General features: G+C 33.9%; 1 protein-coding gene across 1 annotated transcript in view; it reads left to right on the plus strand.

The window, feature by feature from the left end:
• Nucleotides 1–309: 309 nt before the first annotated feature.
• The window catches only part of LOC150078802 (guanine nucleotide-binding protein G(s) subunit alpha), a 244,592-nt gene continuing 229,219 nt past the window's right edge, over nucleotides 310–15,682 (plus strand). Inside the window, exon 1 of the mRNA XM_090384099.1 lies at nucleotides 310–802. Within this exon, the coding sequence (XP_090240225.1) occupies nucleotides 664–802 (139 nt within the window). The 5' untranslated portion in view covers nucleotides 310–663. The remainder of the gene's footprint in view (nucleotides 803–15,682) is intronic.

Raw genomic sequence — 15,682 nt, forward strand, 5'->3', positions numbered from 1 at the left:
TATAAGTATACGCGCATATATTTATTTAATTTTTAAAGGAAGATACATTTTCAAACAAGGGCTCTTATTGCAGTATTAATTGCTTGATTTCATTCCGTTCTTGATTTTATGCGAAATTAGAATTTTAAAAAGTTGTAACACTCAAGAAAGTTTCGACCAATTTAAACATGACTGGAATGAAAGCAATTTAAATAAACAATTAATTAATTATTACGTTTTCGTTTTTTTTTTTTTTTAACTTCATGCCCATATTCGTATATGAATAGAGTGAAAGGATTGCGAGAGAAACTCCGCCAGAACGCCAATATATAGGCTTACGTCTGAGTTCACGTTCTGGTTACGGCTCCTTTACCCAGAATCCTTAGAGCGCCTCAGTCCCACCCATCTCTTGCAGAGGGTGGCAGCCTGGTGGTAGGCTGATTAGCGTTCATGAGTACTGCCCGAGTATTGATGTGTGCGGATAGAATTCGCAGATGTGACGCTCAAATATGCATAGTGTAATAGCAGTGTCGTGACGGGCGTGTGTTTCTTCTGCTTCGTTTTTCTTATGGGAGTGAAAAGAATAAAAAAGTATATCAAGGAGTTCAATCGGACGGTGTTAGAGTGCGAAAAACGCATTCGAAGAAACCCTGGCTGTGATCACTGTTAAGCCTAACTAATGACATGGGTTGTTTCGGAGGTTCGAGCTCCAAGAGCGACGCGGAAGAGGATAAGCGGCGAAAAGAGGCAAATAAGAAGATAGAGAAGCAAATACAAAAGGATAAACAGATATACAGAGCTACGCACAGACTCCTACTGTTAGGTCAGTTGTCCCAAACTGAATTGCGTTTGTTTTATAACTATTTAATCTGTGCATTGAAAAAAAAAAAAAAACACGCACACACACATACAGTGATTCACTTATTGGTTAACATCATATGCAATGCCTTGTTTTTCCTGAGCAGTGTATATGTTCTATATTTGGGCAAACTTTTGTTCGTATACATTCCACAGAGCTATTTCTAATTGTGTATGTTATTAATCTTATAAACATTCATTTTGAGAGGTTAGAGTAAGACGTATTTTACTTTTCGACATTTTGAATTGCCTTGTTAACAACAAACTTTCGATTTAATTGCTGTTAATATCAAGTTCAGACACCCCTTTCATCAGTGGATATGCAAATCTTGAGTTGTTTGGGAGCTAATGCATATAATTGTGGCCATGAATAAAAATAAATTTTCGTTAGTATATCACTCGTGAAGCTTCTTGTTGATCTAGATATAATAAAAATAGTGCAGGGATATGCTTTTTTCGAAAATTAATATAATGGCAAAATTCATTTATTAAATTATACCTGGAGAATTTTATTTATCGAGTTTAAAGAATCGATGATCTTATTCTAAAAATTATTTTTCTCTGAATTATACTAATGCAGAAACCTGAAAGATGAACATTTGAGAGAATTGCTACTAATTACACCACATCGTTTCTCATTCTCTTGTAATAAAAAAAAAAAAAATTAAAAAAAAGGAAGAAAAACTACGTGGATATTAGGGTCTTGTTAAGTCTGCAAAGCAGAATGAAATTTAGTTAGTTGTCTTCCTGTAACTGAATGATATAGTTTCGTTTTTGTAAGGTGATTAGATGCCCTGTTTTTACAAGAATGGTCTTTTGTTTGAATTTACTATCCTGTGTTTTTTTTTTTTTTTTTTTTTGACCAGCTTTTCCTGTTGATACATTTTATATGGGTAGTAGTTACTAAAAAAATAATAATAAATAAACTCCTAATCTAAACATGTATCTTCCTTATAATGTGGCCTTGTTATATTAAGGAAATGTCCTGTATTGGACTTTTAAGATTTGGTCACCTTAGTTTTATTGTTTATGGACTTGATTATTTTTTCAGAGTTAAGCATAATAAATACAGTGGTCACCAAAATTTATTTATTGCCTTTATGAAGTAAGTTATCAGATCATCTCAGTTTTCCCTTATTCCTATATTTTATAATTATTTATTAATGCCAAATCTCAAAAAGATGAACATTTCGGAGAATTTCAGCAACTCATTTAAAGTCATAATTATTTAATAAAATAGTTTTATGTGTCGAATTTTGTAATTTACTGATTAATTAGCAATAATAAAATTCTGTAGTGTGTTTCAATCGCGATATGTTTTTTTTATGTACTTTAAAATCATTCCATAGGCTTAATCAGATAAATGTTTACCATTTGATGTTATATAGTTTTATCAAAGTTTAAAATACACCAGCCCCTCTAGTACACAGATCAGTCATTCACATTGTACAGTTTCAGTTTAATAAACTAAATTTTTAAATAAACCAGAGAAAGAGGATATTTAAAAATTTTTTTTAACTATTCAAGGATCACATATAACATCCGTTACACAAATAAGTACTGATCTTTATATTTATATTAGAAAACCCATTTTGCTCTCCTAAAGTTTTTTTTTATATGCAACTTAATTATTGCCTAGAGCTAGGCAACAATTTAATTTGGACAAATGTAAAACTTTTGCTAATTTTTGCTCTGGGGAACTGTCCAGTTACATATAACCAGCAATTTCACATTTACTTGATTTCAATTATAGTAGTAACTGTGAAACTTAAAATACAATGACAAATAAAGGGGTTAATTAAAATATACACAATTTATTACAGATTTTATTGATGTTATTATTTTATTACAGACCTTATTATTACCACACAATTTATTCAAGAAGTTCTACAGAACTTCTTAAACACAATGTTCTTTATGCTGTGTCTATGGAAGTATCAATGCAGTTGTATAACCTACACCTGGATAATTCCACATACAGCTGTCCATGTGCAAAGGAGTTTTACATTGGCAATCACTCTATCCACAGTGTTGAAATTGCCCTTGTTGATAGTGATTTCAGTAGTCAACAGCGCTGGAAATTATGCACAGCTGAACAAGTGGGAAGTTTCATTTAGACACCAGTTTGCCACTGGTATCCAAATGAATATGAGTTATGGATGATGGAGCTGCCTTTGTCCCCCCCCCCCTTTTTGTAAGAATCCTACAGTGCAAACTTATGCGCAACCAGATGTGGTCCACTGCATAGTTCAGAAGTAATGCTCATATTCTGTAATAACATTACAACAGCACCAGTCCCCCAGTCTCAGATTGTATGGTGCAACCTAGATAATATCAGTTTATTAAGATACTCAAGCAGACACAGCAGTGTGAGATGCCATCATATTTATTTTAGATTAAACCATGCACACCATCAGGCATGTTTATTGTTGGTATAGCAGGTGTTTTTTAATTATTATTTTTTTAATATAGACTTAGTGTCAGGCTTTTGAAAATGCCAATAGAAAAGCAGTTTGCTGACACAGCCAGTGAACAGTAAGTTACATACAAACAAATTGTCCATAGCAGGCCGGGTTTTTTTATTAATAATAAAAAAATCAGATACATAAAAAAATCAACACAAAACTTGTAAATTGTGAATGGATTTGGTAGCATTCCTTACCCTATGATAAAACTGATGAAAAGATATTTAGACAAATTAAAAGGGGGGAAAAAACCTGTTTCATAAAAAATAAAATACACTGTGCTGGTTTGTAGTGTAGACCGAATAATGCCTTAACTGTCCATTCTAAACTGCTAACAGTAACAGAGTGTGGAGTTTATATATATATTAAACAATTATTTGTAATACTGGGAGAATTAATTTTACTATTAATATTAGTACATAGTTAGAGTAATTTTTATGAGCTATTTAAGAATGCGCTGTATTCGTCAATCTTTGATGAACATGTGAGTACTCCAGCTGTTCATTTTATAAAGTGATAATGTTAATTCCCTCATGCTTTGCAATAGCCAGTCCATGCAATTTGACTAATTGTCATGTGTTATGAAAGAGGTTGCAAGAATTTGATAGAGTCAATTGAATTTCTGAAAAAAAGATAAAAAAAAAAATTACCGAATCTAGTTTGCTTAAATAGATGCTTTTCTAGTGTCAGATCATTTAAATTCTACAGTAGAAACTACATATTTTAAGAATGCTATAAAAATTTAACTTGTCATTTAATTAAGTCTGGCTTATTCAGTTCATGTCAGTTTTAAAAGTTAGTTATAAGTTAGACTTGTAACCATCTAATTTGAAATTTAAAATATGAATCGATTACTATCTTATTTTATATATAATCCAGCATGTAGTGGAGTTGTTATCAGTTGTATTTTGCATGGATTTTACCCTGTTTTTTTTTTTTTTTTTTACTACCAAAAATTAATCAAAATGTTTTTTTACAGTGGGAGTTATACAGAATATTTTAGGTACTCGTGGAAAATTGAACTTTTTTTGATTATATTAAAATGGATGTGTTATGTTGCATGCTGTAGTTTTTATTTTAATTTTATTTCATTGCTTCTACCAGTTCATTTTACTGAACCCAAATTTTCCACAAATGTACATGCATCAGCAAACTTATGGACTTTTACAAAAATCTGGAAGAAAAATTGTGAATATTTTATATAATCAGTTTATTTATCTTAAGGCCATAGAAAATTCATAATGCTACATATATCTTTTATTTTTAGCTAAGAATCCCAAATAAGATGAACACATGCAAAGATTATGTTAACTGATATTTTAGTATTAATATTGGCAAAATGATGCAAGGAAGCAAAGCATATGTAATATTGGTCTAAATAATAATTAAATGAAATAAAAATTATAAAATAAAAATTTTATTAATTGAACCCATGTATCATTCATTTCTTTTACGTTTCATCAAAGTATTTATCCAGTTTCTCTTTCAATTTTTGTGTATTTTTAGTCCAAGAATTATGTGGGAGTTTATGGTAGTAGCTAATTTCTTTTTGGCAAAAAAGCAAATTTCAAGCATGATGTTATCCTTTATTAATATAATTTAGGAAATTCAGGAAACCCATGTAGGATTGCTTCCCAAGGTTCACTGCATAATTCAGAAGGCCATAGAAAATATCTTAACCCTTTAATATCTTAATGTATTTTCATGGAAGAATCTTTGGAAATATTTTTTTACAAAAATTTTTTGAAATATGTGATGGATTTTGAGTTAGCACAAATTTGGAATCTGTAATCCTCTTTTATTTATTTCTTAATTTGTGGGATATAATTTTTAATAACCTTTGAGTAAGTGTACTATAAAAGTCACATGAGCTGTTGTCCTCCTGTTGAAATTGCTTGCAGTACTGAATATTTTTGTCAAACAAAAGCAAGAATGGTGCACTTTATAATATTCGTTCTCATGTTATATTGGGTAACAAGGACAAATACTGTCTCTAGTAATGATAGGCTTTGTTATTCAAAAAAAAAAAAAAAAAAAAAAAATATATATATATATATATTTTCCAACCCACAGTAAGAGAAATTGAAGCTGAAACCAAAACTGTAAGGAAGAATAATACTCAAGCAAATGTTGGGTGTATTTTGTACACAAACATGGAGAGATAATCTGATTTTATGGCTGTATTCAGCCAATTAAAAAAATATTCAATGAAGCAGGTTGAAATTTGAGGACCTTACTGGAGGCATTTTAAAATTCACATTGATAATTCTAAAATATATTTAAGTTGCTGTAGTGCATCAGTTGCACTGTCGAACTTAGTTCAAGATGACAAGTTAAGCAAGAAGTCCAACAAGAATGGTTAGAACACTTAGAACTGTTAAGTTCTAAGTGTTCTAACCATTCTTGTTGAAATATTAGTATTATTTTTGCATGATTATTGTACTTAATACACATAGTATGTTTTTAGCACATTAGATTTTGTATGCTTATTTGTAGTTGTATTCTAATTAAAATATTTATAAAATATGAATATGGAGAAGTATATCTGTGAAAAACAGTCCTATTAGCCTAATGCCAAATTTAATCAAATTTGATTTTTCTCTCGGAAAATTATTTCTTATATATATGTTCTTTCGTCTTGCAAAAAAATTAATTTGTATTCTATGTGACTTCAGGGATATGTATGATCCATTGCGTGTACTGTATATTTTTTTTGTGAAAGAGAGAACATTGATTGTTTAGTTTACTCTTTCAATTGGTTCACTTATTTGATCACGGTTTCCAGATATTGCAACTTGCAGAACTGGAGTCTCCCCAGGGATAACCTTACATTCATAACTAATTTGTGACTTCTCTCTCTACATGAGGGAAAGAGAGGTCTGCCTACTTCCTGAAATGCGGTTTTCAGACCTGTATGCTGTAATCAAAGTATGGCAGGAATTTGAAGCCACTTTGATTGTCTGGAGGCATATCAAGTGTATAGAAATAAAACACTTAGTTTTCCTCTATACTTCATTCAGTATTACTATTAATATGGCATTATGTTGCAGGAAAGCAAAGGTATTCTGTATCTGTCAAAAAAAAAAACAAAAAAAATTCATATTATTCCCATCATCAAAAAGTGTCTACCCCCAGCTTCTCCTTGAATTTTGCAAACACTCCACCATTGTAATCACTTGTGCCAAAACATACATATAATCTAACCTAATTGTTGTTCCCTAAGAATTTTATGGCTGTGCCCTTTGTTGCCTAATGCACCACTGAGAATATTCCTCCCTCATTCATTAATCCCTTCAATCAAATCCTTCTCCCTCCATGTTGTCTGGTTGTTAAGCTCCTCATAGGGATAATGCTTAGCACTCCTTACCAATCCAGTCACCCTTCTTTGCCACTAATATTCTCTTACACCATTCCTAGAAGTTATATATCTTTTCTTTACATGTGACCTCGAGATCTGGATACAGTATTCCAAGTGTGGTCTCACCATTCTCTACAGATGCAATACCTTGCATCTGGAGCCATAAAGAATGCTGGGATGAATGCCTTTTGTGTGGCCTTAGGGTTAAATTCCTTAAGCGCTTGACATAATGCATTGGTATCAAATATTATATAGTAATAGCTCAGTTAATAGAGCTCAAAGGAATACCTGAGTCTACCAGAGGTCCTTTTCTTGTCATTAACCAACCTTCTTTTGCTAGTATGTCATCTTACAAATGTCACTTTTTAAAATTTTTCTGCTTTTTTTTTTTTTCTAATTTATAAATGAAATCATATCTTCCTGTGTACTTTGCCCACCAGTGTATTCTCTTTACTGGTTTTACAGTATTTTCTGTTTCCATTTTGATTAATATACTCTGGATTCAAGACATTAATTTCTTGTGTAGTGCTTATTAACATACACCAGGCAAGTTAAGGCTCTTTCTTTCTTCTAGGTAATTCTCATTCCTGCATGACACCTGTAAGGTGCTAGTCTGTACTTTTGTCAGCTGTTTGCTGGCTAAATATGAACTGCTGACAAAAATACAGACATTTACATTGCATCTGCCAGATGTCACACAGGTGTCTGGGTTACAATCTGGGGATTAGTGATCTTGAAAATTCTGAAAATTTTTATAAACACTTTCTTTTGGTTTTTCTAATTTTTTTAAATTGGGTTTAGTAAATCATAATTTGTGTGTGTGTGTTGTTTAGTGGTTTCTGGCCACTTTGCTACCAGAAAGGTGATCACTTGGAAAGCCTGCCCACTGTGTGTGTACACCATGAGGAGGTGGTCCACAAGAAAGCATAAGTTGTAGTAGCCCCCAATTATCCTGTACAACAATGTCCAAATTGAGCTTGAGGTCATTCAGAAAAAAACAGAAGAAAATATAAATCCTTCATCCACTGGCAGAGTGCAAGACCAATGGATGCCAGCAATCCTGTACCTAGGAAGCCCAAACCCGGGCACCAGAAAAATCCCACCTGTTGCACAAGGCTAATGGCCAGCTTTAAAAAAAAAAAGAGGCGACTAGAGTGAAGGAAAGGAGGAAAAAAGCCTAGTCCAAGGAAGATTAGGCCTGTGTTACAGAGAGGGACGGTCAGCCATTGAGGTTATTATAGTATGACGTTTGGTGAAGGCTTGTCGTGCAAAATCTTGTATTACAGCAAATATGTGTTCTTTGGCAATGAGATATTTTTCATTTCCTGAGAAAAAGTCATGGGTTTTGCTATGTGAATTCAGTGTGAATAAATTTGGGCAGTTGTATGATATGTGATTCCAATTTCCCAGAGCACCATAGGAACAGTTAGGTATACTGAAGAGATTAGACTGAAATAGGTAGATTTTAATAGATCCATGACTCATAAGCAAGTATGAGGTATAAAACCAGTATTGCCTTGGCGGTATTAAAATTTACACGTGGTACAAAGAATTTGGTGGTGGCTTCTTTTACAGTATTGGACCATTTGTTCTGTCATTGATTATTAACATTAAGTTTAGACCAACATTTAGATTTTTCTGTCTTGGGATTTGCAGGTGGATCATAAGTGATTCCAAACATTCTGATATGATATGAAAAGCCTTTATAAATTATAAGCATGTCAAGAGGCAGGAGTCAAGCATGAACTTGAAGAGAACAGGTGGAGAGAGTTCTGCATGTTCTTAATAGCACAAGCAAAATGCATCATTGTACAGTGTCAAGTTTAGCTTGAATGGTAAGAAGCATTGTTCTCTGAAACCAGATAATGGCAACATAAGTTATTATAGGCAGAAGACTGATTGGTAGAGAATTCGAAGGTTATCATTCTTAAGCCCCAGTCTTGATGTGAAAACTTGAATAGCATTGCCATAAAGTGTTTGACTTTTTTTTGGAGATTCTGTATATGTGGCAAGAAGAATAGTTTATCATTAATGATGGTCCCTAGATGCTTATGGTAGTAGCAAACAGTATGGATTTGCCTTTATATTTGATTACATTACTGGTGGTTTGTTGTAATTTAATTTCCCATGGAAAATCATCATTGTGAATTTTTTTATGTAATGGAGGCATGTGATGCAAGAAAGCAAACATATCAGCTTATGTAGCATCAGACAAAAAAAAAAAACAATTTCATCCATTCCCTCTAAAAGGCAAATTTCCGCACGTCTATTCTACAACTCTTTCTTCAATTTGAATTTATGCCCTCTCAGGTTTGTAATTGGTGCAAGCGGAAGAAGTGCCTAGTCTCTAGCTACTGCAATTTGCAGAACGTGAATGTGAAATTTTGTGTTTGTTTAACCATCCATTCAGAAAGTCTAGTAAGAATTAAGTTTTGTCTGTTGTTCTGAAGCCTTTCTAGAACTGTCATGCACAAAAATTGACAAATCATCGGTGTATGCAACCATTTGTATGTTGGCTCAGTCAAAGTTGAAAAGCAGCCATTTGCCAAGAACTAGGCTTCACACCAGAGGTTCAAGAATAGACTGGTAACAATTGCCATAAAAACTCTGAGGGACCTACCCATGAGATGTTATATATTATATTTCAGACCTATTGGTAAAATAACTTCTAAAAAGCCGAAAGAGATTATAGGGACAGTGAACTTTTGTAGACGTTGAAGAACACTTAGCCACCATAAGATGTCAAAGGCTCCTTCAAAGTCCATAAAAAAACCACCAAACAGTAATTAAAGGTTGAGTTATCAGTTTCTCTTCTTAAGTTCAAAAAATGGATCCTCACACCCTCTTCTGGGACAAAAGCCAAATTGGAGGGATGAAAAAGTATTAGATTACATCTTTAAGACTATGTGGCTTTCAAGCAGCTTTCTCATATGTGACAATAGTGAAATTGATGTATAGGAATTTGGATCATTGAGAAGTTTGTCTAGTTTTGGTATTATCTTTAAAAGTGATGATTTCAAAATTTGTAGAAAGATGCCTGACTCAAGACACTTATTAAATAATTTTAAAAGGTGATGTAGATGGAGGGAGAGAGAGGAATCTCTTAATGAAATTGCTTTCTAAGAGATCAGATCCAGGACGTATAAGATGAAACAATGCTTCGCAACTCCTTCATAGTAAATGGTTGGAAAGGAATGGAAGAACTGTATTGGATATTTTGTAGTCTGACGTTGAGATGATGGGAAGAATCTTGATTAATATCATCTTTGGGAACATCCTATCCAAGATCTTGTTTGCTGTTTAAGACCAATTGGGAGACTCTTTGTTGTTTGTAATTACGGTATTAAATATTTATCCAGGAAAGAGCTTATTTTGTAAATTAAGCCCCAATTACTTGTCATTACATGTTTTGTGAACAAAATTTTGTTAGGATGTTAGTTTATTATTATAGATTAACTTATGTTTTTTTAATATTTTTATAGTTGAGATGCAGTATATTAATATTATTCTGAGAATGTCTGTTTCTTTTGGCCCTTTGATATAAACATCAAGCTTGATGAATTTTCTGTCTGAGCACTGTGAGTTCATGGCTCCACCACATGATGCAGTTGGATGTAACTTTTTTATTCATAGTACCGGTACATTTAGTTATTGCTGTATGGATGTCATTTTGAATCTGCATGGCCAGCTGGCTCTTGTTGAAATGGTTACAGGAAATAGTATCATCCAAAGGAAGATCAGTGAATATTGACAAGTCAAAGTTGTTCTATAAATTATTCTTCAATGAGTACCCAACTAATTTGTATGGGGGAGATCCTGTGGTTCTTTTGGAACATATATTAAAAGAGATAGTCTGATGTTATCCAGTCTGTATTTACATTCCATTTAGAAACAAGAGGGGAAAGATTATTAGTTGCATGTGTTACATGCATATTAGACTGGCCAAGGCTATTGCAGAAGGTAAAAGATTTTTTAGGAAGATTAAAGACATCTAAGCAATGTGCAAAAATGAGGTTCTCCAGCAGATGCCTTCTTGAGTCACCGGTAGCACTATTTCAAAGGGTGGATTTAGAATTGACATTTGATACAATTGACAAAGGTTCAGGACAAATTTTGTTAAAGTGTCTTTCAAGGTATTAGAGATGTGGATTTAAGTCAGAGTTCGAGGATGGCAGATACTGTACTGATATAATATAAAAGAATAAAGTGGAGACAGCCAGAATATCTAGGTCTTTGTTAAATATAATTATAAAGGACTTTGGGTTTTCATGATTTCAATATATGACTCTGGCTGTAATATTTTAACCAATAATTTTTCCCTTGATGTGATATGATTCCTGCAAACAAATTGTGTTGGGAGAAACTGTATCCTTTAAGCAAGGAATTTCACTGGCAACCATCCTGGATCACTGTGAGCATTCAGTTGAACAACTTTTAAATTGGAAAAAAGTCGCAGATTATCTGAAGGATGATCATTTTTATTTTTAGTTACATTGGGATGGAATATGTTGCCTTAATGTGTCTAATACTCTTAAATATTCCACGCAAAGCAGATCTCTTACTGAATGCCTTTGCATTCTTCTTTTCTTTTTCAATATGGGCATACTGCAGGGTCTCCGCTGTTGGGACAATCTTTGGATGTGTCCAGATCAGGTACAATGCCTTCAAGTTGGAATCTCTTGCCTACAGATGTGAGATGTGTACCCATATGCAAGGCAGCAGATCACATGATATATATCATATATCAGATCATATGATGCTATATGGTCTAAATTTATGAGATTTCCTATAAAAATCTCTGTCTCTCTTCATGAGTCTAATATAACAATACATGCACAGACTTTTAAAGCTAACAGTATTGTATTAAAATTATGTTTAATCTATAAATTTCTTTTTTCATACAAATGTGATAAAACGAAATAATAATTTCTAGATTTTTATTTGTCTGATTTTAATGAAATTTGGGATGGTCTGACAAATCTTTCTAAAAGAACTAAATATAAAATTTCATGAAAATACATTCACAGAGAGTTCACTTGTTACATGTAGATGGACTGATATGGTGATTAGATTTGGCACTTTTGCATATGTTTATGAACGTGCCTTAAAACTCTGCATTTCAAAAAATTGCAGAGTATTTTAGTATCTAGTTAAAAACAGATTATTAACCCTTCCAGAAATTTGGAAAAGGAACTGAAAGCCAAAACACAAAATCTTAACAAATGTATCAATTTAATCAGAAAATGGTGATGTGTATTTTTGGAAACATGTACTTATTCATCATACATATAAATTTCTTTTTCTGTTATTTTTGCACTGAAAAATCCATATGCTAATTTACATATTACAAAGAAAAATGTACAAGTAAATAGGTAATTTCATGAACATCCAGGCTTTACTTAACTTGACTTTACATAACTAGTTCATTTACCAGCCAGGTATAGAATCACACACTAGCACTCCTCTTGATTTTTTCCTCACCAACTGCCTTCAAAATAAATTAATGTAATTTAGCTTCAGGGTTCCTCCTATCACAACTTGCTAATGGCTTCTCAAAAAAACCTCTACAGCAGTGTATCACATTTCACCATTGCTAAATGGAAAGTTCTGTTTGGTTTGTGTTCCTTGGCTGGACTACTGTTTTAAGTTTCCCCATCATAGTATTTTGTTGAGATTGTGTCACTGATATTGTTCTTGGTGGAATGAAATCTTTTATTTTCCATTCCTTTCTGAATGCTCATCTTTTATCCGACCCATGATTCTACAAAAAAGCACTAGCCAAAATAAAATTTAAAAAATCTTGCTGTACTAGCCAATAAATAATTAAATAAAATAATAAAAAAAAATAAACATAAAAAATAAAATTAACACCTATGTGTTTTCCTCCTCACATAGGTAACTATCCAGCATTTAGGACAAGAATGCATGTCACAAATCAGAATCTGTAATTTTTTATCTGCCCACCCTTTAGCTTGCAATAGTTATAACCAAGTTATTGATTAAGTTAACCCTTCAGCGATGACGGTGTGAGGTTTGATAGACCCATGCATTTATATTTTTGTTTGCTCATTAGTTATTTTATGGGGATTCTGTAATCCTGGTACTCCCTCCCTTTTCCTCTTCTTCTTGCTGTTGCATTAATCAGTTGTGTCAGTGGACTTTTGTTTAGGAAATAGGCTGGTATTTTGTTGCAGCCTGTGAGACCTATCTCATACAGTGACAGTAAAAGTGAAAGAATTCTTTGTTGCAATTTCTGTATGTTAGATTTTTACCATAAAATGTTGTTACCTTAATGCATTTCAGCAGCAGAAATATAAAAAAATATCTGTTTATTATAGACTGCACAGAATGACTTTACTTATGAGTGATAGTAAACACTGAATTAATGGCACTGTTTTTTTTTTTTTTTTTAAATGGTTTTGTATTTTGAACAAAATTGTAAACAATATATATTTGAAAAATATACAACAACCCTCTGCCTTTTACAGGGCAGAAGGCAGAGGGTTGTGATTAATGGATATTAATCATAACCCTCTTTAGATTTGTGTAATGTCAGGAGTGGGGCCCCTCAACGATTAGTTCTTGGACCACTGTTGTTTCTCATTTTCATAAATGACATTGACGAAGGGATAGAAGGCGTGATGTCAAAATTTGCAGATGACATAAAGATTGGCAGAGTTGTTAATGATCAGTGCCAAGCAGCACTCCTTCTACATGACTTGAACGGACTTCCAAGATGGTCAGAGAAGAAGTTGCTATGTTTTAATTCTGCTAAATGCAAGGTCACTTGGGGAATAGCAGCCTACACTTGGTGGGATTAAATTAAAAACATTTGAGAGGAAAAGGATCTGAGAGTTACAATACAGACAGATATGAAGTTTTCCAAACAGTGTAAACGGGCAGCCAGGAAAGCCCATGGTGTCCTATCAACGATTTATCAAACACTATCCTGTAGAGATAGGGAGGTTGTAATCCCACTATATAAGGTAATTGTAGGACCACATTTGTAATACTGTGTTCAAGTGTGGAGACCTCATCTGAAAAAAGACATCAAGCTTCTTGAAAGGGTCCAGCAACTGAAATGGTGAGATTGGCAGAAAGACTCTGATTATGTGGACTACAGAGCTTGGCAACCAGGCACCTGAGAGGTGACCTGATTGAGGTTTATAAGGCTCTGAGAGGGATTAGTAAAATGAATGAAGGTGAAATTCTCACTGTTCTGATGACATTATAATCTGACAGGGTAGCTATAACCAGCTTCCCAAAAGATACTGGAAAAGACAAAACTGAATTGATCGTTTGGCCCCCTCCAGGATTATCCTCCTGTCAGTAAGGAATATAAATATAAAGGAGAGGGAGATGAACAGGCAGCCAGGGAAGCAACTCAGTCAAATAATAGAAAGCTTGTTGCTAGGGGATGCAATGCAGAATGAAAGGAGGATAAATGAGTGTGAAAGAATTGTGTGAATGTGTTGGATGCTGAATGAATGTGATAGGGTGAAATAGAAATTGTGGTGAAAGGTAAAGAATGTGAAGTTATGGTGTAAGAAATTAACCCAGCATGGAAGAAAAAGAGTGAATGAAGGTATGAGTGTATGAAACACCTGTTAAAAATATAGGTTTAGTGTATACATACTAACAGAAATGAACTTAGTTATTAACAACATCAATACACCCACTGCATACCTCCCTGGCATGCAGGACTGCACCCCAGCTGAATAATAATAGTAATCTGGGGATGTAGTGCAGAGAGAGAATGGAATTGAATAACAGAAATGAATGCTTGAAAGAATGAATGAAAGCATGGGTGTAAACAAGAAAGTTCACAATTTTTAATTCTTAGTTTATAAATACTAGCCCTTATTTTATAAATCAAATTATTTTATTTAAGTAATCTCCCCCTCCCTCCGGGTGTGAGAAAGAAGATGGATGCATGAAAAAAAAACAAAAAAACTTATAAACTTAGAAAAAAAAATATTATAAATATAGTGCAAGAAAAAAAGTATGAAAACAGGATGAATGCAGAGTGTGAATGAGAACCCCTCTCCTGGATTGACTGGTGGGCAAGTGGACTATCTATGGTCCCATGCCCACCCAAGCAGACACCATGTCATGGCTACTTAGCCAGCATGGATGCAGACACTAGTCAGTAGGGCTTGACCCCATGACCAGTGTGGGATTGAGTACCAAAAAAGGTCCAACATGGGGACCCTTTCCCCTATGATCCTCGTTCCTACCACCTGGGGTGGTTGTTCTCTCACTTCCACACTCCCTTCCTCCATCCTGGTTGGCACCCTCTGCCCTTATGCTTGGTGGGTCACTCCCACTACCAAATATCAACAGGACAGGCATCCTGTACTGCTCACGACAAGACAGGCATCCTGAACTGGGGGTCCTCTTGCCCTGTCTATTCTTCTACCCATTTGTTCCCCCCCACTTCTTATACCCTACTATCTCTTGCCAGTGCTTTATACTCTCTACCGTTCAGCCCGCCTCCTCGTAGTGCTGCACATTAAACTAGAGGTTTTTGTGTTAAAACACAGCCCCCTAGGCTAAGAGGCCGGATGAACAATACAACCAACATAACCCACACAAATACTCACTAACCTACATAAATCATAAAACTCCTTTACAGAATTTGTATTCATCACATTGTGTGACATGAAGTTGGGGAACCAACTTCATGTCACACAAGCTGCGTTACAAGTAATAATATACACTATGTTCTAAACAATTCCAGAACTAGGGGGCATAAATTCAAATTACAGGGCCTGAGGATTAGATTAGATTGTAGGAAGTTTTCTTTTAGCCTGTGGGTCGTTGATAGCTGGAACAAGTTGCCCTCGCAGGTAGTTGAGGACAGTTTGAATAAAGTTAAAAGTCAGCTGGATACTTACCTGTGTGAGGTGGAAAACATAATTTGTTTTCTTATCTACTTGGTCCTTTTTTTTCTTTCTTTTTTTTCCAGTGCCGCAAAAGCCTACAATTTCCTTGTTGCTATGTGGTGAATACTATTACTAAT

The sequence above is a fragment of the Mastigoproctus giganteus genome, chromosome 10, assembly GCF_048544385.1.
Source record: "Mastigoproctus giganteus isolate SK-2022 chromosome 10, ASM4854438v1, whole genome shotgun sequence".
Classification (NCBI taxonomy): Eukaryota; Metazoa; Arthropoda; class Arachnida; order Uropygi; family Thelyphonidae; genus Mastigoproctus; species Mastigoproctus giganteus.